The 26214-nt window shown below is 46.4% G+C and overlaps 1 protein-coding gene across 1 annotated transcript in view; it reads right to left on the reverse strand.

Annotated features, from left to right (window-relative positions):
• The window catches only part of ANXA7 (annexin A7), a 452163-nt gene that overhangs the window by 272535 nt on the left and 153414 nt on the right, over positions 1-26214 (reverse strand). The window contains exons 4-5 of the mRNA XM_078643136.1: positions 23070-23306; positions 1649-1692 (exon numbers count right to left, since the gene is read on the reverse strand). Of these exons, the coding sequence (XP_078499262.1) occupies positions 1649-1692; positions 23070-23306 (281 nt within the window). The remainder of the gene's footprint in view (positions 1-1648; positions 1693-23069; positions 23307-26214) is intronic.

Below are 26214 nucleotides of genomic sequence, written 5' to 3' on the forward strand. Positions count from 1 at the left end.
AAAATTGGCACAACTTGAAGGAACAGCTAGAACCTGTTTTTAAACATTTGTTTTCGACTTGCAGAAGGGTCAGCCACATCAGAATAACCCCATATTCATGCATCATACCAAATTCCCTGAACACATTTTCTTTTATATATAGTAGTCATCTCCTTTAGTTGTCGAATGCCTAACCTCAATGCAAATCTGAACACTGCCACAATAACTTTCTAAAAATATAGCCTTCTAGATTCAATCAATGGTTTCCAGTTGTTGTGGCAACTGAGAGGAAGACCAAGGTAAGAGAAATTGTCTGCATTTGCAATCTTATTACTGTTAAGGAAGTAGGTACAAGACTACTTCTTGGCATGGGAATTATCATGCTCCATGTCTTTACACAATTCACCCTCAGACCCAAATTATCCATGAAGATGGTGAAATTATCAAGGAGTGTCTATAGGGCATTTCCTGTGCGTGCCTTAAAGACAGTCACCTGCACAGAGCAGGATAGGCAGTGGAAGAGACCCTACTTGCAGCATAAAGTAGGCTCTATTCAATAATTTCTCAATGTTATTAATGTGTAATGGAAATAAGAATAGGGCTAAAATACATGCCTACATCACACGTCTGCAGACATCAAATTACTTTATGCACTCACACTTTCGGCCATAACGTACCCGAACCATAGTGCCCACGTATAACTGGTGTAAAAAGTATATTATAAACTCCTCTACACCAATATCAGCCAAAAGGAATGACAGCTTGGAAAGGTTAACGCAGTCGAACACACAAGACTAATCCATAACTGCCATATAAAATATAAAATGACCCCTTCTTGGCTAAAGAATATTTGCTAACAAGAATATTTAAATTCATTGTTCAATGGTACCCAATTCCTTCCGGAAGCTATACTGTACATCCCAGAATATGTTCTTTTCTTCTTCCCAACCTTCCAGTCTTGACAAGTGTATTCTACCCACCATCTTAAGTGCAGAATCTAATAAAGAAGTGAGCTTACAGCAGCGCCATTAGATTTACTCCCTTTTTTAAAAATTGGGACAGTAACAGACTGACTTCAAGTAAGAAGAGGGCCACATTTTACCACGGCTTTCAAAACAATGGTAGCCAACAGTGTCCAAAATTCTATGTTTGCAATAAAGGTATCTATTGGTATGCAACACGTCCGCGAGAGCTTGCCTCTTTATGCATTTCTTTATGCCGCTTGTGGCCTTATCTATGTCCAGCTCAAGTGGGCAGAATGATAGGTCTACCTCCCTGTTATGGCTTCCCCTACAGGCATTACCCTCCTTCACCCAGAGAATAGCCTTAAGCAAAGTGCTTTACTCACTCATTCGGGAAATAAGTGTAAAGTGACTATTCAGAAGTACAGACATACAATAAAATTAAATACTCAACAGAATCCCCTACTAAAATTGCTATTTACTAAACACAGTACTTTTTTTTTTTAAGGATCTGAATCATGGCATAGATTAAAACGGAGTATTCATTCCACAATCCAAACTGCAGTAACAAACGTTCATTACATTTTGTAGAGATATCAATGTGCATTTCATTAGGAATCCAAATATTTCATATTAAAGCAGCAACACTTTATTTACCTTAAACACAAAGAATACGATTAAACTCAATAAAAAAGAAAAGCACTTACCAAATTTGGAGGTTGACTTGGAGCTGGACCACCAGGATAGCCACCTTTTCATTGCAAAGTAAATTAAAAATATTAAAAGATATTTTCAACAACAAACTTTTAAAGCACTCCAGATTATTTTAAAACACTGTTGAACATGAATGACAACCGTAGTTTACAGTAAAGAGCAAAAATGGAAAAAAACCTATAATTTACACAGCCAATGACGCACAGCGAGTGTGAATATGTATTACCTATTTTGTCCTTCCTCGATTTAACCTTCTCCCTGCTTTCCTACACACATACATGGTGTAAATGTTAATTTACTAAATATATAAAAATATCTTGAATTAAAAACACACAAACAGGTTCCAAGAAATAACACACAGTAAGGAATGCTTCTTTAATGAACCAAAAACAAAAAGCAACCGAAAGTCACCAGTCACAGTGATCTAGGTATCTGTAATCTTTATGCGCTCCTCATTTGGCTTACACAACAATTAAAAACATTACTAGTTACATCTCAAATGATACGACCATTGAGGTCATTACCACCAAAGCGGTCACATATATGGGAAAAGTCAAAACACATGCTTTAACCAGTATAATGTAAATACAAAGACTGCACTGCTACTGACCAATGATAGGTATCCACACACAAATCAAGTAAGAAATAATATAGGGCTTCAAATAATGTACCTAGAGGCAAAATGTTGCACGCCACACAATGATTTACTTGTGGAAGTAATGCTGCAGTCCTATTTACAATTACTAAAAGTCGCCCGGTTCTTTAGGATGGGAAAACTAGGCAATGGTACTATAGAGGTGTGCAGGTATTTTACGGAGAAAAGCACAACTGCAGTACCTCCATACCTCCGACGGTTAGTAGAAGTCCCTGCATACGTTAAAGGGTCATTAAAAGCCATTCCATGAAGCCATGCATGAGGATAAGGTCCATGGTTAACCATAACATTGTTCCAACTTTTCATTCTGAGATATGTATTTTTTCATAATGCCGAGAAAGAATTGACCGTTCTGGTGAAACGTAACACTATATGGCAAAATTTTAAAGTGAGATTGTTTTGAAATTATGCATTGTATGAAGCATTGTAACCCTTACACTTTGTAGTCCCGGAGATAAGGAAAAATGATTGCTGGAATTCCTTGTTTAATCTCAGCCACTGGTACTTATTCTGGCCCAGGCGATCTTTCTTTGCACACTGTGCCACTTTAGACAGAGACCACCCATCACACATCTGTCCTACCGCACATCAACACATGTACAATATTATATAAACATGCAGTATGCAAACCCTTGGATACTAGGAGGGGACTATAATGGGGTGTTGGATAACCGGATGGACAGATGACATCCGCCTCTCCGTGAAGCATTGGCAACACAACAGGCCAGGGCACTCGCGGTGTGGACAGGTGGGTGGAACCTCCTGGAAGAGTGGAGCATTAAAAATGCATTGATGCGAGAATACTCCTTTTATTCCCCTGTGCCTGCAGTACATACTAGAATAGATCATATATTTTGTCCTCCCACTCTTCTCCAGCAGGTATTATGCACATCATATTTGGGGAAAATGCTCTCGGACCACAGTCCACTGGAGATGGTTCTGGAGTGGGGCTTTGTCCCTGCAACAGTGCCGACGTGGAGATTTAGTCCCCAATTGCATGAAGACGGGGCTTTTAGAGAACATATGGCAACCACTGTTGCAAACTACTTTGCCCGGAACGCTAGTTCTTCCTCCTCCCCACAACATATGACACAAAGGCGTACCTCCGAACGAAGAGGGATAGGATATCACTCTGTATCTCCAAGGCCTCTTCAGACATATACTGCAAGAATCCCAGGACTTCAATATCAAAATTGACAGAGCCCATAGAGTAGGCTTGCAAAGAAAGGCCCCAGCCCCTCCCCCAGACATATTGGCATACCTGCCAGACTTTCAACTCAAAAAACTCATCCTACGACAAGCAAGGGATGCTCAACTACTAATGTTTATCAGGGACATGCAATTGCTCTTTACCACAAACTAGCGGCGATCACCCTGCAGAAGCGAAGGGACTTCCGTCCCGTTACGATGCACCTACGTAACCAAGGCCTTTCATACTCATGGGGGCACCCTTCCGCATTATTTTCAAATGGGACGGCAAACTACAGCAAATCCGGTCACTCAAGGAGGCATGCAGAGTCCTGGGCATCTAGAATCCGAAGCAAGACGATCCCAACAGAGAAGACAAAAAGGAACAGAGAGAGCAGTGGCGCCGATCGTGGCAGTAGATTAATGGAGTCATTGTCGAAACGGAACTTAGAGACAATGGCACCAGAACGTCAAGCAGTATTGAACTCTTTGTCTGCTGATTCCGGATCCAGAGATGGCGACTGAACTGTTTCGGAGGCCAGATAAGTGGTAAAATGCTATGCCGGGGGGTGGCGGGTGGACTTCAAGGGAGCAGGGGGGCACTGATTGCCACGAGATGCACCCTACAGACTGGTTTACCGAAGGGACATGGACGCGTTCTGCAGCCACTGGACTTTTTGGGGGGATATTTACTGTTTTTCTTGTTGGGGTTAGGGCCGGGGAGGAGGGCCCTGTATCCACAGTTTACGTACGCAAAGGGTTCCACACATGTGGTCACAGTCCAGCCTAGAGGTGGGGGATAACAATTAGGAAGGGAGGGGGGGGGGGGGGGGGGAGTAGAATCGACCTAAGGATCAACATACCCTAGTTCGCAATCACTCGCAATGGCCAAGGAAATGGTAAAGGTACTCAAGCTTTACGTGAACGGGCTTAACAACCCCATTAAAGGGAGAGCAATTCTTTCCTACTTGGAAAATGCAGACGCTGATGTGTGTCTCCTACAGGAGACGCATCTACTTCCCAGGGACTTGCAACGCATGCGCTCCAGGGCGTTCCCTCAGCAAATTATTCTCTTCCACCGGGAGAAGACAGCAGGGGTAGCTATCCTCATATCCAAAAGATGCAAGGAGGAGGTGAAAAAGAAAGTGGCCGAAATCAAAAGGCGCCTACTAGCATACACTCTACAGTTCCCAAACTATGGTGCTGGGATCAATATATGCTCCCAATTTGGGTCAGGAGGGCTTTCTTAAAACAGCTATAGCAGACACTATGGTTCCACAAAATTGCATGACACTAGTAGGGGGGGGGGGACTTAAATATGTTTATGGACACAGACAAGGATCAATCAAAAGCTACTTTTCACCAAAAATGGGCGATATTGGAGGAAGGGAAGACATGGCTACAGGAAATGGGGCTAGTTGACATATGGAGGGAGGCCCACCTCAATACGATACAATATTTATTCATTCATTCATTGAAACTTTATTTCGGCTATTACAGCCATAAAAGCACATAAAAAAACAGTTTTTTAACACCCACATAAAAAATAAATCAGAAGGGTAATCAATTATCAGGTACAGAATTAAATGGTCCACAAACAGATATAAACTCGCATTTAGGGAAGTTGGCCAGTAAAAAAGCGCCACTATGGGAAATATAATTTTCTATAAACTTCTTAAAAATATAATTTAACGTCTAAATGTTAAAACCAAGTAAAATTTCTTAAAGAAGTATATCTAAAGCCCATCAACAACTAGCATCCGTTTGGTATATTTCAGTCAATTAGTCAGCAAGTGCCTAGACAAATAAACATAGATCTTGCGTAATCCATGATCACGAAAGAATGGGTTAAACAGCAAATGGTATAAATTCTTATGGCAGTTTGAGCAAATGCCTTCGCTTAGACCACATTGCAAATCAAAATTGAGATCGCAACAACAAAAACCGGGTCAGTATCTGTTTTTAAAATCCTAAAGAATTCTATATAATTTCTAATGCCCAGGTTTCTGCAAAGTTGGATCCCACACTTAGATCTAGGCCTCTTATAAGCCGAACAGAAGACCACGTGAATCACGGTTTCTTCTTCCAGAAAGCACCCAGGGCAGGTAAGGCCTAAGGTACCCGCCCACCTATTGGTTCGGGAATTGAGTGGGAGCGTCCCATATCTAAATTGAAGGAACAGCTTTTTTCCTAGAGGCGGTTGTATGGCATCTAGCACTTGCTCAAATTTGTACTGGCACTTAATATCAAGAAACCCATATGTTAAACTGGAAGGATTAACCATCTGTATAATACCGGTCAGGTTATATTCCTTTATGGCCCTAGCGAAGGTTTTTTTCAGAAATTTCTGCACATGACACTTCAGGTGCAGTCCATAGGTCCTCCCTACCCACTGCTCGAAATGAGTCCCTAATGAAGGACAGCCAGGGAATTCTACCTGCCTCAAATGTAGACAGTACCACTTTTAGTTCATCCCTATAGTGGGCCAATTCTGGCGTGCTCCACAGCCGTCTGCAGTACAGCAGTGGACACGAGGATATTAAGTCCGCCATCGGACGGATATCCAGATCCATTCTCAGTGATACTAGGGGTGTAATTTTGGGCAGACTTAGGATCTGTCTCATGAAGCTATTTTCAGTTATTGTGAGGACATTCGCTGCACAATGCCCCCACAGTTCTGCCCCATACAAGGTAGATGCCCTAGCCTGGACTTTAAATATTTCAACTGGTGGGCTCATGGCCTTTAGGGCAGAGGTTTTATAAAGTTTTAGGATTCCCCCCAATGACCTGGGTTAGCTTTAGGTTAGCCTTATCGATTTGTGAACCCCTACCCATTTTGTCATTTAGCGAAGTCTAAGTAATCGAAGATGGGGACCCTATCCAGGGGTCTGCCATCCATTCTAGGATGTGGGCAGTTAATGGGATTCGCATTGAAGACCATATATTTGCTCTTTTTGATGTTAACCATCAAATTCCTCCTCTTCCAAAACTGGCTAAATTCCTCTAAAACACGCTGCTTCCCCATTGGTGATTTTGAGAAGAGCAGGGTGTCGTCCGCAAACATAAGTGCTGGAAATTTGCAGTTAGCTAGTTTTTTTGGGGGGTCGATGTCCTTAACGGTAAGAAGGTCTTTAATTAGCCCGTTGAGGAAAAGCGAGAAAAGAGTCGGCGCAAGCACACAACCCTGTCTCACCCCCTTTTCAACGGGAAAAGGAGACGTCAGTTTCCCAATCCTGCCAAACTTCACCCTTGCAAAAGTTCCCTCATGGAGGCGTCTGAGCTGGTGGCATAAATATGGTGGGGCCCCCATATCCAACATAATGCCCCACAACTGATCACGATCCACCATATCAAATGCGGATTTTAGATCCACGAATGTGAGGTACAGGCTTCCACCCTCCAAGACTATATGCTTCCAATAGATTAGTTGTAGCCTAAACAGCTGATCTATGGTCGATATTTTGTTTCTAAAGCCTTCTTGCAAGGGAGTTAAAATATTTAGGTCCTCCATCCATTCGTGCCCAATAGGACTCAAGCATACATTTTTTGAGACACACCAATAAGGCTAATTGGCCTATAATTTACAGGGTCAATGGGGGACCCCTTTTTATAAATTGGGATAATCTCTGCCCCAGCCCACGTGGGGGGAGGCGGAAAACCATTAGGGATTGCATTAGAAAGTAGTTGAAGGTATGGGGCCCACACTACCTGTTCACTTCTGTACAAATCCCCAGGGATTCCATCTAACCCCGGGGCCTTGTTCGGTAATACCTTCGCAATTGCAGCTAACACCTCGGCCAAGGTACAAGGCGGCGAGTCCCACCAAAAATCAAAAATTTGGGCATCACCTTCTTTCCCGCTCGTGCTTTGGCCTTCGTTTGGGCTTGAATACAAATCCTAAAATTAAGACGCCAGGCATCCTCGCTAATATTGGGCTTAATGGTAGTCTTTCCCTCAATTCGTCTAGTATGGACTAAATTCCAAAAGCCTCTTGTATCTTTGTGATCCAAAGCATTTTTGACTGCCTGCCATCTATCCATTTCCCATTCTGTTTTTGCTTGTAAAATCGGTTTTTTAAAAGAAAGCCTACTTTCCCTTATGCTTAGACTATCACACTCTTTAGGTCTCGCCGGAGCCAATGCGCTTGCGCATTGCTCCGGTGAGATTATAGTAAGGGGAAAAGAACAGTCTACCAAAACGGCGGATTAGGTACAGTTCATGTGATCTATGCGCGTGCACAATGCCAGCCACGTCACACACCACCATTTGTCTGTGCCTCGCATCAGACTTCAAAGGCTGCCGTTCCCCCCCCAATCAGACTTCAAAGGCTGCGGCTCCCCCACCCCCGGCATCAGACTTCAAAGGAATGCGCTCCCGCTCCCCCGCCACAGCAATGCCGAGAGCTTGTCTCCGCCTGCTCTCCCGTGTGCTTGCTGGGTGTTTTCCGTGTTCTCCCATTCAGTGCCTTCTCGACCCCGTACTTGATTGCTGTCCAAGCCCCAGCCCTCGCTGCCTCTTTCATTATACACTCTCCCTGTGTTTTCCTGTTTCCCCTTGCTTTTTCCCGGCTCCATTATTCTGTGCTTTGATAAACTGAACGCGCTTTGTAGCACTCAACCCTGCGTGTTCTTAGCTTCAGTCTCTGTGCTGCTGCACCACATCACTCAGGGACACCACCACATCACTCAGGGACACCACCACATCACTCAGGGACACCACCACATCACTCAGGGACACCACCACATCACTCAGGGGCACCACTCACGGGCACCACCACATGACTCGGGGACCGCACCACATCACTCAGGGACACCACCACATCACTCAGGGACACCACCACATCACTCAGGGACACCACCACATCACTCAGGGACACTACTCACCGGCACCACCACATGACTCTGGGGCACCTCCACGTCACTCAGGGACAGCACCACGTCCCTCAGGGGCACCACCACGTCCCTCAGGGGCACCACCACGTCCCTCAGGGGCAGCACCACGTCACTCAGGGGCAGCACCACGTCACTCAGGGGCAGCACCACGTCACTCAGGGGCAGCACCACGTCACTCAGGGGCAGCACCACGTCACTCAGGGGCAGCACCACGTCACTCAGGGGCAGCACCACGTCACTCAGGGGCAGCACCACGTCACTCAGGGGCAGCACCACGTCACTCAGGGGCAGCACCACGTCACTCAGGGGCAGCACCACGTCACTCAGGGGCAGCACCACGTCACTCAGGGGCAGCACCACGTCACTCAGGGGCAGCACCACGTCACTCAGGGGCAGCACCACGTCACTCAGGGGCAGCACCACGTCACTCAGGGGCAGCACCACGTCACTCAGGGGCAGCACCACGTCACTCAGGGGCAGCACCACGTCACTCAGGGGCAGCACCACGTCACTCAGGGACACCACCACGTCACTCAGGGACACCACCACGTCACTCAGGGACACCACCACGTCACTCAGGGACACCACCACGTCACTCAGGGACACCACCACGTCACAGGGACACCACCACATCACTCAGGGACACCACCACATCACTCAGGGACACCACCACATCACTCAGGGACACCACCACATCATTCAGGGACACCACTCACCGGCACCACCACATGACTCGGGGGCACCTCCACGTCACTCAGGGACAGCACCACGTCACTCAGGGACAGCACCACGTCACTCAGGGACAGCACCACGTCACTCAGGGACAGCACCACGTCACTCAGGGACAGCACCACGTCACTCAGGGACAGCACCACGTCACTCAGGGACAGCACCACGTCCCTCAGGGACACCACCACATCCCTCAGGGACACCACCACATCCCTCAGGGGCACCACCACATCCCTCAGGGGCACCACCACATCCCTCAGGGGCACCACCACATCCCTCAGGGGCACCACCACGTCACTCAGGGGCAGCACCACGTCACTCAGGGACACCACCACGTCACTCAGGGACACCACCACGTCACTCAGGGACACCACCACATCACTCAGGGACACCACCACATCACTCAGGGACACCACCACATCACTCAGGGACACCACCACATCACTCAGGGACACCACCACATCACTCAGGGACACCACCACATCACTCAGGGACACCACCACATCACTCAGGGACACCACCACATCACTCAGGGACACCACCACATCACTCAGGGACACCACCACATCACTCAGGGACACCACCACATCACTCAGAGACACCACCACATCACTCAGAGACACCACCACATCACTCTAATACACCACCACATCACTCAGCCCAACCACATCATCACTCAGCAGCACAACAGCACTGTCCTTGCTTGCTACCAATAAGCATTGCCATAGCTAATAGGACTCGCATTAGGAAAGTGTAAGCTATTGGCTTTGTGAATAACAATGCTATTAATTTATATATTTTCAAAGCCAACACATTAAAAAAATGTGTCATTTACAATACCAATAGCTCACACTTTCCTAATGCGAGACCTTTTGCATTGCAAATACTTGTTAAAACATGCCAGGAGTGCTCTTTTAGCGTCCCTGCATGTCGAATCATACCAGAGATTTTTTTCTCTGGAGCGGTTGCTCTTAATTGGTTTGTTACTATAAAATAAGACCCCCAGGATTGCGACCAAATCCTGGTGTACTTTTCCCAACTCTATATTATCATCCCCACAGGCACCAATGCCTGTGAGAAGGCTTGCCTTTTCCAGCAGAGGGATAACACAGCAGTACATGTCCGCCATCATATCTGGGGATTGAGTTATTACACCCCAGCGAATGTGCCGCCCTCCATCTACCACTGATAAATTCTCTTGCTGGTGTAAGTCCAAAGCTCGCCCTACTTCTGATACCTGTGCTTCTAGAGTGAGAACCAGAGGGTTATGGTCACTTTCTGCCCGGGAAAGGACACAAAACTTTAACTGCTTTATGCCAGATTTCAGTATTTATTAAGATGTAATCTATTATAGAGGCCTGGGCAGGTTTATTAAAAAGTAAAATGCCCAGGATTATGATCCGGGAACCAGCCGTTACAGGCCCTCAACCAGTGCGTCGGGGTTAGAGAGTTCAATTGGAGGACCAAGGGGGTCCATCCCCTTATTGGACAAGAGTTAGATGAGGGGATTGATAATGTTAAATCATCCTCGGAGGTAATCGCGGATGCCAGCCCATTAAGGGGTCCAAAATGACAATTGAAGTTGCCACCTATAATAAAGTATGCTTTCCCCGAGAGTGTGGTGGGAAGGGCCGCCAAGTGGTCCAATGTTGACGATGTATGACCATGCTTAACTGGCCTAGAATAAACATTAATGACGGCCAGCTTGGGGAGATCTCCGTTAATGAGGAGAATACATAAAATATCCAGTGAGTGGGTATCTATTCTCTTCACAATATACCCTAGGTGTGTGCCCACCCATATGCAAAGGCCCCCTGATGGTCTACCTCTCGGACGTTTCACTGCTGCCTCGCTATACGCTACAAAGCCTACTCGGTATAAAGATCTTAGAGCCCACGTTTATTGAAAGAGACACATCTCGTGAGTCTACAAAATTGCCCCAATCTGGGAGCTCTAATTTAGCCATTAATCCTGCTACGTTCCATGACAGGATCTTGAGGCCTTTTGGACTTACTTCCATCTCGCTCTCAAACATCACCTCCAGTTCTCGTCTAACTATATTTTCTGTAGGCCCAAGGTTATTGGCAATAATCATGGGAATTTGGGGATACGATCCCTCCTCACCAATTGTAGCACTATTAAGTTTAGGCTCAGTGACAGTTACCCACGCCCTCACAAAGACCAGGTATAATGTTTCTCATGCTCTCTTCGTACCCCAGGGTGCCCCTTCGCTCTAACTGCTGTCCCATAAGCTCAGCCCCCATACCCAGAGTAGTATCACCCAACTGGTTGGACCGTGTAGGATACGATATACGGGTCGGGGGTAGTCATTCAACCATGTCAAGAACGCTATATCTATTTCTAAGGGGAATACTGGACACAAAACCAAAGCCATCCAAACCAATTCTATTGCTGGGATTACCAGGTAGGAGTCGCCCCTCCAGAGTTCTTCCCTGGTAACCAAACTCCTCCATACTTAGTTTTGGAGTATAAAAGTAGCTAAGATCAAGTGCCTGGATGGAGGTTCTCGAATTTTGGTAAGGCCCCTCACAGATATGACGCACTGCCCCTCTATCTTAAAAATTAATTACTATGCAGTTGCTTGGTATATCTTTCACTCTCCGGCCTACCCAGCTTACTCTACAGGCAAACAGGATTTGGCTATGCACTTTTGGAGGGAGGTGTCGATTGGTGTACAGCCAGTGGATAGTTTTGTTCTTTAATTCAATATAGCAGTGGTTCCCAAACTTTTTTGACCTGTGGCTCCCTTGACCTAATAGGCAGTTGGCCGTGGCTCCCCGGAGTGACGCATCTAGGTGCAGGACTATGCGTCTCAGTACCTGGGCAAAGGCTTCTCGAGGCTGCGCTGCGCAGGCCTATGCGGACAAAGCTATGTGCCTGGCTTCAGAACTCATTCACCACTAGCAAGAGAGGAGCTGGAGTGAACCAGGGCAGGCAGCTACATGGAAGTGCAAAAATAATCGGTCAAACGTTGTGTGCATGCAGATGAGTGTGTGTGTGAAAGTGAGCGAGAGATAGGAGTGAGTGACTGCTATTGTGACTTAGAACGAGTGAGACTGAGAATGAGGGCAAGTGAGTGAAAGTGATATTGCATTGCACTGAATCAGTGTGAGAAAGAGTGTGAGTGAGTGCGTTTAAATGAGCATGAGTGAGAGAGTGTTTGTAAGAGTGCTGTAGAGCTTACAAGTCCAGTGCTGACCCTGGCATTCGTGGTGTCAATTTTAGTTGCACTGAATCTGTGGTTTTCACAGGATCTTGTCGCTCAGCCAGAGTCATGCGCCATGTTTACCCTCAGAAGTGTAGATTACACCAACTTTAATCATATACAGAGTAATAACTCATAATAAATAATAAAAAATAATAAATCATCTCTTGTAAAACATTCAAATCATGTTGCGAACTTTAGCACAGCAGGTGCATAGGTACTAAAGATATTTGTACAAAGTTTGAACATACAGTGCTCAGCCTATAATTAAAGTGAATCCCTTTCAGTGACTGTGGTTTTGCGCACAAAAGATGCTGCTGTTAGAAGCATGCTGCTAGGGTGGCACAACAAAGGAAGACGCCCCCAGGATGCCAGGGCTTCGTATATTATACATGTTACACGTACCCACTCACTCCCTGCCCATTACTCGCTAGCATGTTGCAGCGAATTCTTGGCATTAGCCTTAGAGTCCGACCTCTCCCCCGTTGAAGCGGACGCCGGCTCCCGGACAGTGATAATAGCGCCCAAACGCCAGCCATGAGTGCTGGAGTTCATGCAGCGATGCTGTTTCTAAGAAGTTTAAACAAAAGCCCTAATATACATCAATTCCACAACATCAGTAGGATAGAAGCCAGAGCTGGCCTTGTAGGCCTTCAAGCGTATGAGCCACAAAATACTAAAGATAACATTAGTAAGCGTTCAACTCACTGAGCCGTCTTGTCGTCAGGGCCTAATCAATCTTACGTTCAAATAATAACAATATTCCCCCGTTCGCAATAATTATCACCGCCCCCGTCGTGTCCTCAACACACTGTCGGACCGCGACTTACGCTCTCTCCTACGCTCTTATGGCCCAGGTCCGGAAAAACACATACCCAACACACATCCCCATACCCATAATTCTTACAAACCCTGTGAGGCTCCCAACACTCAACAACAGAGGCTCCGTCCCTAACAACCTCAGAAAAGTTCCCCTCACACTAGAAAGCTCGACCACCCTTCTCTCTCCCAAACTCAAATGCATCTTACTCAATTGCAGATCGGCCCAGAGACATTCCTCCGACATCGCTGATCTCGTCTCAGCTAGGGATCTGGACCTTGCCATTCTAACGGAAACGTGGCTTTCTGAAGCCTCTACCCCGATTATGGACATACTAGTCCCCCCCCAACTATCACATCATTAGGTTGGACAGGTCGCCTGACAAGACGGGCAGGGGAATTGCATGCATTTTTAGGAGCAACCTCTCCGTTACTCAAGTCACCTCCCCCTCCCTTTCCTCCTGTGAACTCCTCTGCCTCGACATCACCAGCGAGGGCAAACAAGTTTGTGCCTTACATCTCATCTATCACCCGCCTGGTGACAAGCTCATATTCACCCAACAACTCATGGACATGATCTCGTCCAATGCCGGTCGGCAGACCACCCAAGTCTACCTGGGTGACTTCAATCTCCACTGGAACGATCCGAAGGACACAATGGTGAATAGTCTCAAAAGTTTCCCTAATGCGCTTGACCTCACCCAAATATGCGATAGACCAACACACGACAAAGGCTCGATACTCGATCTCATCATTGCCAAAGAGAACACTACACAACTGGAGGCGATCCAACCCTGCGACTGGTCAGATCACCACATTATCACCTTCTTTATCAATGAAAAAGTTAAACCTATCCCGGCTCAACCAATCAAATGCAAAATATGGAAAAGGGACATGAAGAATCTTAACCCCTCTACCCTACCTCCCCACATCGGCAATCTCCTCCTTCCCCCTTCAGGTGCCTCGGATGTTCAATCACTGACCGACCACTACCTTGACTCTATGAATACAATAGTCAATGAAGTCGCCCCATTGCAACTGAAGAGAGTCTCCACCAAAATTTCTAACCCCTGGTATGACCATAGACTCAATGACGACAGGCGTACTATGCGAATGGCAGAGCGCACCTGGAGATCGGACCCTTCAGCACTGCACCTCAAAAGGCTCAAGAACAAGAGAAATGCCTACTTCAGGAAAATAAAGCGCACTAAGTCGGTCTTCTTTAGCAGTCAGTTGGACCAAGCAAAAAACAGGCCAAGAAAGCTGTTCGAACTAATCAAGACCCAAACAAAGACTCAACCCTCACAACCAAACAGCACAACAAGCGACACCCCACACTGTGAAGCCTTCTCTGCCTTCTTTAAGCTAAAGACTGACAACATAAGAAATGACCTCATCATGGATGTGAGCCGACTCCCCAACCACACCAGAATGTCTAACACTCAGCCTAAAAACAAGGCATCCTGGCTGTACTTCGATACCTACTCGGAAGAAGCAATACACAAACTGCTCTGCACCTTGAAGCCCTCTAATCACCTCACAGACCCTCTACCTGCTAATGCTGTAAAAGACTTCATCCCCCTGCTCCTCCCTCTCTGGACCAAAATCATCAACAGCTCCCTACAACAAGGCCTCATTCCAGACTCCCTCAAGGTAGGGCAAGTCACACCTATACTCAAGAAACCTACAGCAGATCCGTCTGACCTAAACAATTACCGGCCCATCACCAATATCCCCACCCTGGCCAAACTGCTGGAGAAATGTGTCCAACTCCAACTAACAAAACACATTGACCATTTTGACCTCCTCAACCCTCATCAATCAGGCTTCCGAGCGAAACATAGCACGGAAACAGCTATGACACACATAATTGATGACGCCCTCCAAATTCTTGATCGCAATGAGTCCTGCCTCCTCATCCTTCTCGACCTCTCGTCAGCATTTGACACGGTCAAACATGAGAACTTACTGGAGCTGCTAAGCACTAGAATGGGTCTATCGGGAACTGTTCTCAAGTGGTTCTCGTCCTTCCTCCACAACCGGTCTCAGAAGTTCAAGATCGACAATGTGCTATCTACACCTGTGCCTGCAGACCTAGGTGTTCCACAAGGATCCTCCCTCTCCCCCACACTGTTCAACCTCGTCATGGAACCGCTCGCCACCTTGCTCCAAGCTTCCAATGTCCAATTCCATATGTACGCTGACGACACACAACTTTACCTAAAGCTACAATCCCCGGAAGATATCAAACATCTGAATTCCACGCTTATTAACACTCAATCTTGGTTGGCCGATAATCACCTCAAACTAAATGCTCTGAAAACTGAGTTCCTACTCATCTCACCCCCGGCGAAAATCTCCACCACCCAAACCTGGCTCAATAACCTAACAGCATTCAATGTCCAACCGACCATCGTGGACTCGGCGAAATCCCTAGGCATTACACTCGACGCCAAGCTCAACATGCAGCAGCACGTTAGCAAAGCCACAAAAGGAGCTAATTTCCAAATCAACACACTGAGGAAAATTAAACCCTTCCTCCCGGCCGAAGACTTCCAAACTGCCGTACAAGCTTTAGTCATCCCTAGAATAGACTACGGAATTGTGGCCCTCAGCGGACTCCCGCTATCCACAACAGCACCCTTAAGAGCCTCCCTGAACGCTGCCGCGAGACTCATTACTGGCTCAAGAAAACATTCGCATATAACCCCAGACTTAAAGTCTCTGAAATGGCTGCCTTTTGAAGCCAGAATACAACTAAAAATTGCAGTTATGACACACGCGGCCGTGCACCACAATGCACCCAACTACCTCGCTCAAAAGTTATCTATATCAGGAGGTTCTAGAGCCAATAGAAGTACAAAAAATCTACTCCTGAAACCTTCTAGATTTCGGAAAGAGAAAACATACAAGCGCTCCTTCTCAGAAATGGCTCCCAGGATCTGGAATGCGCTCCCTCCTGAAACTAGGCTCATCTCCTCCACTGCACTCTTCAAGAAAGAGGTGAAAACCATCCTTCTGGCCAAGATCTCCTGAACCCAATAGGTGCTGGATCAGAGACTCTGCACTGCTTTGTATCACTGTTCACCTGTCCTTTGGCACTATACTTCTACCTGATGGGGACACTCCCACCCTACTCTCTTACTACAGACCAATATATGATACACTTTGTTTTACTGATTCGCTCTCCTGATACTACTTGTTTACCTGATTGTATATTGATATGTCCTATGTATGTTATTATTATTACGGTTTACCTGATTGTATATTGATATGTTCTATGTATGTTATTATTATCCTACCATGTTAGCGACTATTATACTGCTCCCATTCTCTCTGTTATTTCCTATTGCCCCTACCCTGTCTTTGTAAAGCGCTCTGATATCTGTAAGGATCTTGTTCGCGCTATATAAAACTTTGAATAAATAAATAAATAAAATAAACAAAACGGCAATAATAAAATAGTACATGGATGCCTGTAATTACCCGAAACGGTCGTTCATGTTCTTACTGTGCTCGAGTCGCCTATAACAAGTAAATAATGTGGCTGCTGACCTGTACCAAGCTATAGCAGCTGACAGGCAAGGTGTGTGCCAAGGTACCAGAGTGAGCCAGCAGACAGGGTGAAAGGCAGGGCACGGCCAGAATTACAACTGCTGTTCAACAGCCAAGGGGGCCGCTGGTTCTCAGCTCTTGATTCTCAGCTACTTTCTGTGAGAATGTGCAGTCTCCACCTGAGATACGGTGTAATTTATGGCAATAACTTTCAGTATTACACTGTTGGGAGCTCATTACAAATTTCCCACATCGTGCGCGCGGCGCCCCTGGCACCTCATTAGGGCGCACCATATAACATAGGGTGCTGAATCATGGGGCAAATCTATATGTGGAGCAAGTTCTTATAAATATCAGATCCCTTAGTACCACCCTGTGGGTTTATAGGCGGGCCCACTCCCAATAGTTGTGGTTCTTCACGCCCACCCTTGGAGCAGTCTCGATTGTCCAATAGGGCTAGTCCGCCATCAACAATATGGCCTGCTGCGATATTCCCACGTGAGGTACCTTCCATTGAGTCAGAGGCATGCACGTTAGGAGTCGAAATACTGCCACACAAGGCTCTGCCTCCGTTCATGGTCAATTCCTTATCCCGAACAGTCATTGGTAGGTTCTTCGTAATACCATCTAGGTTAGTTATATTCAATTGTTCGAATTTCACCAGCCTATCCTCGATAGATGAAAGCCTATCAAATAAGGGTTGTAGAGAATTTTGAACCAAAGACCCTCATCCGTCGAGAGCAAAGAGCCACCATGGGAGGTCATGGGGAGGGAGTCTGCAGGGATGTGTTCACATGCAGTGGCCCCGGACTTATGGGTGTAACGCTGGGTACATCTCCATGCTTGTTCAATTTAGGCACCTTGGTTTTTTTTCCCCCCCTGTACGCCCCCTCCTCGCTTCCTCTTTGGGATTGCCCCCGTGGTTTTGTCTAGTTGGTTGGACACACCTTTCAGGATAGACCCCATAGAAGCGCAAGTGGCTACCTGGTCATCAATAGTAGCCTGGGTATTATTACGTGCAGTTCGGCCTGGCTGATCGGACTCCCCATCAGTCGAAATAGACACCAACTCCTGAGGCAAAAGTTTGCCGATTTGACATAAGGCTCCAGAGTCTATGGCTTTATGATTGTCCCTCTCCGGGGTTCGTGCCAGGATCAGATTGCCCATAGATGAGCGCTTAGCAAATCCCGGATCCTGAGAAAGGAGACGCTCAGTTATAGCAATTTCATGGGCCAGAACCGAAGTAGCCATTGTAATGAACTGTGTTCCTGGCTACATACCCACCTGTTGCAGCTTTCCTACCCTTTCCCTCACGTCCAGACATTACAACCTAGATTGGGTGCTCTAATTTGGTCAGGGACGGTATGTTAGTTAGTAGTAGTAAATATGTAGCAGGTAACTAACCTTGAATCTATTGATGATAGAGAGGGGGCCCAGCCCAGCCTCCTTCGGGCTCAAACGGGCTCAAACGGGAGGCCAGCCCTTGGCACGGGCTTTGCCCGCGCGCGTTCCGAGCAGAGGGTGCCGCGAGGAGTGAAGTAGCAGCTGCTGGTGGGAAGGGCTGATGCGGCACAGGTGGCGTGTGTCCGGCAGGCTCCTGGAGTCCTTGTGGTCAGTAGTTCACCCCCAAACGAGTCTCCTTCAGCGAAGCGGCACCCGCGCAGCGGGTGCCGCGAGGAGTGAAGTAGCGGCTGCTAGTGGGAGGGGCTGAAGCGGCACAGGTGGCGTGTGCCCGGCAGGCTCCTGGAGTCCTTGTGGTCAGTAGTTCACCCCCAAACGAGTCTCCTTCATTCTATTCACATGCATATTAAGTCCTATACCTGTCTAGACAATTTCCTAGGGATGACGGAGGTTAATAGTGCGGTCAAGGAAGGAGACATAGAACCAGCAGCCCTTTCGGACCATGACGCAGTGACAGTGCAGATACAGATGACACCACGCCCCACCACACCAAACTGGATGTTGGAGACTCAGGGAAAATATGCTTCGTAAGAAAACAGTGGAGCAGCAAATCACCAAATGCATTAAGGAATATTTTGAGTTGAACGATAACTCCGAGATAGCCATTACAACACTGTGAGAAGCAATGAAGGCAGTGGTGAGGGTGGGAACTAATAGCTATATCAGCAGCTGATAACAGAGAGCACAAGGAATTGTGGATGAACTTATCTGCGCAGGTGCGAGAATTGGAGAGGGTACCTAGTCGGACCGGGATGCCGAGGGTTGCAGACAACTAAAGGCGGCCAGAGCACAGTTAGCAGGAGTAGATCTGGACAGAGCAGAATATGCAGAAATTAGACTAAAACACTCCTATTACATTGGGGGAGACTGCACAGGTCTTTTATTAGCTAATAGATTACGGGCTCAACGACAACAGAAAAAGGTACTCTCTTTGAAGAAGAGCGGGCGGGGGAGGCCACGGAAGACCAAGAGATAGCACAAACTTTTAGGGAGTTTTACAAGAAGGTATACACAGCGGATGCACCATCTGACCGCGACGCAACAGCTTACTTGCACTCCGTTATCATGTCTACACTAACCCCAGACCAAGCAAAATCCTTGGATGCCCCCATTCGGATCAAGGAAGTGGTCACAGCGATCGCACAACTTAAATTACTTAAATCTCCGGGCCCGGATGGCTTTCCTGCACTTTTCTATAACAAAAAATTGTCACATATTAGCTCTAACAATGACAAGACTATTAAATTCCTTCGGAGACACAAACCCGATCCCAACGACGATGCTAGTAGCGGCAATAGTGCTTTTGCAACAAACCGGGAAAAGATAGACAGGAATGTGGATCGTACCGGCCGATATCCTTACTCAACATAGATTTGAAAAATATTCACAGGCAAACTCGCCACAAGACTGGGCCCAAATATGCCGAACTTAATAGAACCAGATAAGGCGGGGTTCATCCAGACTTGGCAATGCGGAGGCAATACAAAGAGGGTCCTCCACCTCTTATACAAAGCCCACCAAACAAAAAATGGATGCGCTTTTCATGACGATCGACGCCGAAAAGGTGTTTGATCGGGTGGACTGGAAGTTTTTGATACAAACTATGACACTATTCGGATTGAGCGAGAGATTCCGGGAATGGGTGAGCTGCTGCTATGGAGTGCCTACAGCCTCCATCAGAGTTAACTGTGTTTCTTCCCGCCCCTTTGCTATTCAAAGAGAAACTAGGCAGGGTTGCCCATTGTCCCCGCTTTTATTCACGTTATATATCTAACCTTAGCACAGAGAATACGGGACAACCCAAACATTGGAGGGATACTATTTGGAGGAGAACCACATCCAATTAGTCTATATGCGGATGACGTAATTGCGGCATTAACGGAACCAAGGAGCTCACTTCCCGCCTTTTTAGAGGAACTAGAGGCATTTGGCCAGGTCTCAGGCTTTTGAGTGAACGTGAGTAAGTCCCTGAGGGGACTGGCTCTCAGGGATAAAGGTGGTTGCATCTATTCCTTATCTGGGGCTGGAGCTAGCGGCAACAGTCAGTCAAACGGTTCAAATAAATTATGACAGATTGGCAAGACAGGTGAAAAAAGATCTAGGTAACTGGAGTAAACACCACCTTTCACTGCTAGGGAGAATAGCGGCGATCAAAATGACCCTTTTACCGAAGGTGTTGCACTTGTTCCAAACCCTACAAACGTTACCACCGGAAGGGGTAATCGCCTCACTACAGCGAGACATTAACAACTTTGTATGGGCCAGGGCAAGGCCGCGAATGAGCAAAGACATAAGCTACATACAACCTGAAAACGGGGCCTCGGGATACCAAATCTACTGGCCTGTTATAAGGCGGCCCAACTGCGATATTTAGTGGAATGGGTCCCGGAAAGTTTAATGAGATCGCCGATCACCAAGTCGGTGATGAAAGTTTGGGATGGGATGGCGACTGCCAGGAAAATTATGACCTTTCTATCGCCCTTGACTCCCCTATTTGGAAACAACGACTTCCCACCGGGAATGGCAGACAAGGCCTTTCAGGCATGGTGGGACACCCCCTGTCCCTCGGTGGGACATCTCTTTGACCTGTCAGGAATAATCTAATTGCTACAGATTAAAATAGATTATGGGATTCCAGAGACGGAACGACTGTGATATACAACTACGACATTGGGTGCTTCACACAGATATGCGAGCGCAGGCCGGCTGATGTGCTACGAACATGGGACATGACATGGGACTGATCTCAGAATTGTATGACATGATCAGACACATACCGCATTCACACGCCACACCCAGTCAAAAGAGATGGGGAAGGGCATCTCACTTTAATCTGTCCTGCGGAGTCCCTCAGGGCTCGGACTTATCCCCTCTTTTGTTCAACCTCTATATGCAACCCCTGATAGCTTCCCTCTGCAATAGCCCGGTCACCATCTTCAACTATGCTGATGACCTTCAGCTGGTTTTCACCCTCGACTCCACCCCTGTTTCCCGCACTAACTTCCAATCCATCATGCTCTCTATCAGTGAATGGATGTACCACAGCCAATTGAAGCTCAACCCCGATAAAACGGAGCTAGTCCTTACGGGTGGGCCTGCCAACCCCTGGAATGCTAGCTTCTGGCCTTCTTCTCTGGGTTCCCCTCCTCATCCTGCCGACTCGGTGAAGAGTCTTGGCGTCATCATTTGTAAAGACCAATCAAGGAAGCCTCAAATCAATGCAGTTCCCTCTTCCTGCTTTTTTCATCTCCGCAGAATTCGCAAGATCTGCAGGTTTCTGACCAAGGAGGCTCTTATACTTGTCATCATGGCCTTGATTACTTCCCGTATCGATTATGCCAACACTCTCTATGTTGGGATCCCAGCTTACCAGCTCCACCGGTAGCAGCTGGTGCAAAACCAGGCAGCGAGGCTCGTCTTTCGCCAGCCCAAACACCAACATGTCTCTCCGCTGCTGAAGAGCCTCCACTGGCTCCCGGTGGCCAAACGCTGCATTTTTAAACTTGGGTGCACCATCTTTAAGGCTTTATCTGATCAGGGCCCGGCATTCATTGCTTCCAGAATCCTTCGCTATGCCCCCTCACGTGACCTTCGCTCCTCTTCCCACAACTTGCTTACCATTCCTGCGTTGAAGCGGAAAAAACACGGCGGCCTCAGATTTTCATTTCTGGCCCCCAAGCTGTGGAACTCTTTCCCGAGCAACCTCAGAGTCACTTACAGCTACGCTTCCTTCAGGAAACTCCTTAAAACGCACTTGTTCCAACAAGCCTTTGTGTAGCCACGCATCCTTCCTTTCCCCTTTCGTCCCTAGCGCCATGAAACCGCCTGGTGACCGTGCGCTGTACAAATACTTTTAACAACATAACACAGGGAGCTAGGTGGAGACCTAACACAAAAGGACTGGGAAGGAATTTACTATAGGGCAAAACACACAGCTCGCAACGTGGCCAGTATTGAAACAGCTATGAAAATAGCTATGTACTGGTACCTTGCGCTGGTGCGCCTACATAGAGGCGACCAGGATAAGAGCCCTACCCGCTGGAGGGGGGCGACAAAGAGGGAACGCTAGTACACTTATTGTGGGAATGCCCGACACTTACAAATTACTGGACTAGAATTTTAGACAATGTAGATGAGATATTCGATACATAGATACAGAGACTTCCAGTGTATGCAGTTCTGGGTCTTCCCAATCCAATCACATACCCACTCAAAAGTGTAAAAGGACGACAGATGGGGTTGGCATAGGGGGCAGCCATGCAGAATATACTAGCTCACTGGAGGATGTCATTCTCTCCCACATAAGTAGGATGGCTACATAGGATGTGGTATGTCTTAGGGATGGAACGCATTTCGGCCACCTTGACCAGTACCATAGATTCATTCAAGAAGTCTGGGGTCCATTTTTAAAATTGCTTTCAACAGAGTTGAATGAAATCACTCATCTCAAATACTAGAGAGTACTGCTATTGTCGGATCTAGGGGGGAGAATCATTCACCTACAAACGTCTAGCAGAAGATGCCACTGATTCAGTAGCATGCATGGCACTAGGGCTACCGGAAGGGGAGGAGGGGAGGATGGGGGGGTGGGGGTAGAGAGAGGTGGGAGTTCAAGTTATTGGTTTAATACATAGAGATGGAATTGAGAGATCAGCTGAATCAAACTTTGCGCGGGAAATGTTTATTTGAACACTGTATTAAGACTGCACTTTGAACATACATAAATATGACTGAACATTGATTGTAAAGTGTTTGGGAGTTTAACGCTCACAATACTGTATCACTTACCAATAATGATAATACTAATACACAGATTTAAACATAAAATATACATATATAAATGTGTGCTTTCACTGTCTTCCTTTCACACAATTAGGCAACCTACACACCTGGGGCTGGTCCACCGCCTCCATAGCTCTGCACCTGAGGTTGAGGGTAGCCTTGTCCACCAGCTGGCGCCCCGTAACCAGGTCCCGCAGCAGGAGCTCCATAACCAGCTCCTCCACTAGGAGCTCCATAGCCAGCAGGTACCCCAAATCCAGCTCCACCAGCAGGTGCTCCAAAGCCTGCCCCACCCGGAGGCACTCCATAGCCAGCTCCAGCACTAGGCATGCCAAAGCCTTGGCCTGAAGGGGAAAGAATATGAAAAAGAAATTAACTGCTTGTTTTTACAGTATTTATTTAAATAGGTTTTAGAATTTTAAAATTAACTTTTACAAATCACGTTTCCCAAAATTAGAATACTTCCGCCTTGAAATCAGAAACACCATTACCTTACAGGTGTGCACACTTTTCACTAACGTTTCTTGCCGTCCTTCTTAAACTGTTCTTTATATGGAGTGACCCAAAATTATATTGTTACATTTGCAAGACAACCTATTCATGGATAACAAGAATTTTCTTACACATAAATATCAGCCTTGTATAAAGATAAATTACATGCAGACGGCTAGGACACTGAAACCAAAAACATTAACACATTGATCTTTCTGAATAAACACTGTATTGTAATTGTATTAATACAGTACTTAATACCCCCGACAAGGCGTCCAAGTGCTTTTCAGTAAGTAGCGCACTACTCTTGAACCCAAAAAGGATAAGTGGTGGGTGGAATAGTATAGTGAAATTTGAGTGGTGGACATGTGAATCTGTTAGTTGGATTAAAAAGGATAATAGAGGTATAGAAGAGGGAAGAGTCTAGAAAGTGTATATTGGGGGCTCAAAGTAGCAAGATGAGGTTTGGGATGAGTGTTAGGAGTTGCCTTTTGAAGATAAGATAGTTATCTCTGGATCTTATGTTTGAGGGTAATGAATTCCAAACGTTTTGCTGCTTGAACAGAGAAAGATGTGCCACCTGTTTTTTTCTTGTATGGTGGGATTTTGAGGCGAGGTGTAAAGCTGGAGCAGAGGTTCCTTTATTGAATGTATTTGAGGATTTTACTCCTGATGAAAAGCGGTCCTGTTCCGCGTATTACTTTGTTGGTGATCCAAAGCAGCTTGAATGTGGATCTTCTTGCAACCAGTAACCAATGTAGAGTCCTCAAGTTAGAGGAGATGTGGGTTTGTGGCCTTACATGTAGGAGTAGTCTGGCTGCAGAGTTCTGAATCCGTTGTAGTCTTTTCATAGTTGATAAAGATGATCCGCGGTAGAAGCCATTGATGTAATCAAGTTTAGATACTAGAAGAAAGATAGTGCTTTGACCTTGTGTGGAAATCCCAGGTGGGGGGAAGATGCCTTACGGAGTTTTCATAGTAATGAAGCATGCTCTTGGTGGTTTGCCCACTTGGGCATTTATTAAAAACTTGGAGACCATGGTAATTCCAAGGCTTCTTACTTCAATATTTTAGGAGGTAGTCCCAGATTGTCAGGCCAGGCACAAAGTGGCTCATAGTTTTTTCAATCGCCACATGTGAATATTTCCGTTTTGGAAGCATTCAATTTCAGATGGGTCCATGTTATCCACTGATCAACAGCTCTGAGGCAACTCAAGCTTTGTGAGTTTTGAATGTCTTTGGGGCTTTCCAGTTTAAGGAGTATTTGTGTGTCATCTGCATAGTTATAGCATGTGAGCTGAAATTCAGTGATGATTTACCAGTAATGACTTCATGTATATGTTGAAACGTATGGGAGAGATAATAGAGCCTTGAGGGACTCCTGCTTTTGTAAAGTACAGTTTGGATGAGAAAGGTGGAGAATAGATGACATTTGTTCTGTTTTGAAGGTAGGATGTGATCCAGTCGAGGGCAGTCCCCTCTATGCCAGCTTCGTAGAGTCTTTGGATTAGAGTGTTGTGGTTAACTGTGTTGAAGTCGACTGAGAGGTCCAAGAGAATTAGTGCAGCAACCCGGTCACGTTCTACTGTGTTATTAAGGTCATCCCAGACGGAGATGAGGACAGATTGTGCCTCTTCCTGGAAGGAATCCTGTTTGGAAGTCAGAAAGTATGGAGTTATCTTCAATGAATTGTGACATCTGGGCAAATGCAGCTCTTTCTACCTTTGCCCAGGAAAGGTCCATTTGTAATCGCTCTGTTATTGTCAGGGGTCAAGCGGGTCGTGGTTAGTTTTCTTTAATAATGGGCATATGTATGTCTTTTTTTTAGGCCTTCTAGAAATATTCCAGTAATGACATTATTGGTGATTTTTCTTACTAGTGTGGCGGCAAAGGTAGTTAGAAGAATATTCTTGAATATTTGAGGAGGACAAGGGTCAGAAAGGCTGCCGGCAGATCTGCTTGCTTTGACCAGATCCATAAATTCAGGGTGATTTTTTTTTTTGAAGGAATGGAGAGGCTTGGTTGGCCTACTCTTGGAGGATATTTTTGGAATGGGTTGGGGCTGGTGGTTTTCTTTTGTTTTAAATAGGAGTCCAGCGTGTCTGCTTTGGTTGTGTATTGATTTGCCAGTTTGTCTGTGAATTCTTGAGTAATGAGATGAGTTCTTTCTATGCATCTAGGTTTACAAAGTTCAGTGAGAACTTTTTTTAATCTTTTATTTGCAAATTTGGCATTTTAAATTGTCTGAATAGTACCTTCTTTTTGTTAGCTTTTTTTGATAGCCGACTTATATAACCTGGTACTTTAGGTGAAATTTGTCTGGTTTGCTTTTTGTTTTGCGTCAGGTGCGTTGCAAATTTCTAATTTGCTGTTGTCATTCTGCTGTAGTCAACTTCAGGTCACTCAGAACTCTGCAGCACACCTATTGCTTGGACTACCTCGGAGACACTCAGGGTCAGCCACCTTGGAAAAACTCCATTGGCTGCCTATACAGGCCGGGATCCAATTCAAGGCGATGGGCATAGCCCATAAAGCTATGTGGCACGCAGGCCCTGCACTGATCTGCTCCCTAGTCACCCCCTACCACTCCCCAAGAACTCTACGCTCCAGTACCACCTTTCTGGCAGCAACTCGGAAAATTAAACGAGCTAGATGGCCGTTCATTCTCTTGGAACGCCGCCTCCTGTTGGAACTCCATGCCCCTTACCCTACGTAGCGAACCAGACCTACTCAAGTTTCGCAAACGTTTGAAAACCTTCC

The sequence above is a fragment of the Lissotriton helveticus genome, chromosome 5_1 (assembly GCF_964261635.1).
Source record: "Lissotriton helveticus chromosome 5_1, aLisHel1.1, whole genome shotgun sequence".
NCBI lineage: Eukaryota > Metazoa > Chordata > Amphibia > Caudata > Salamandridae > Lissotriton > Lissotriton helveticus.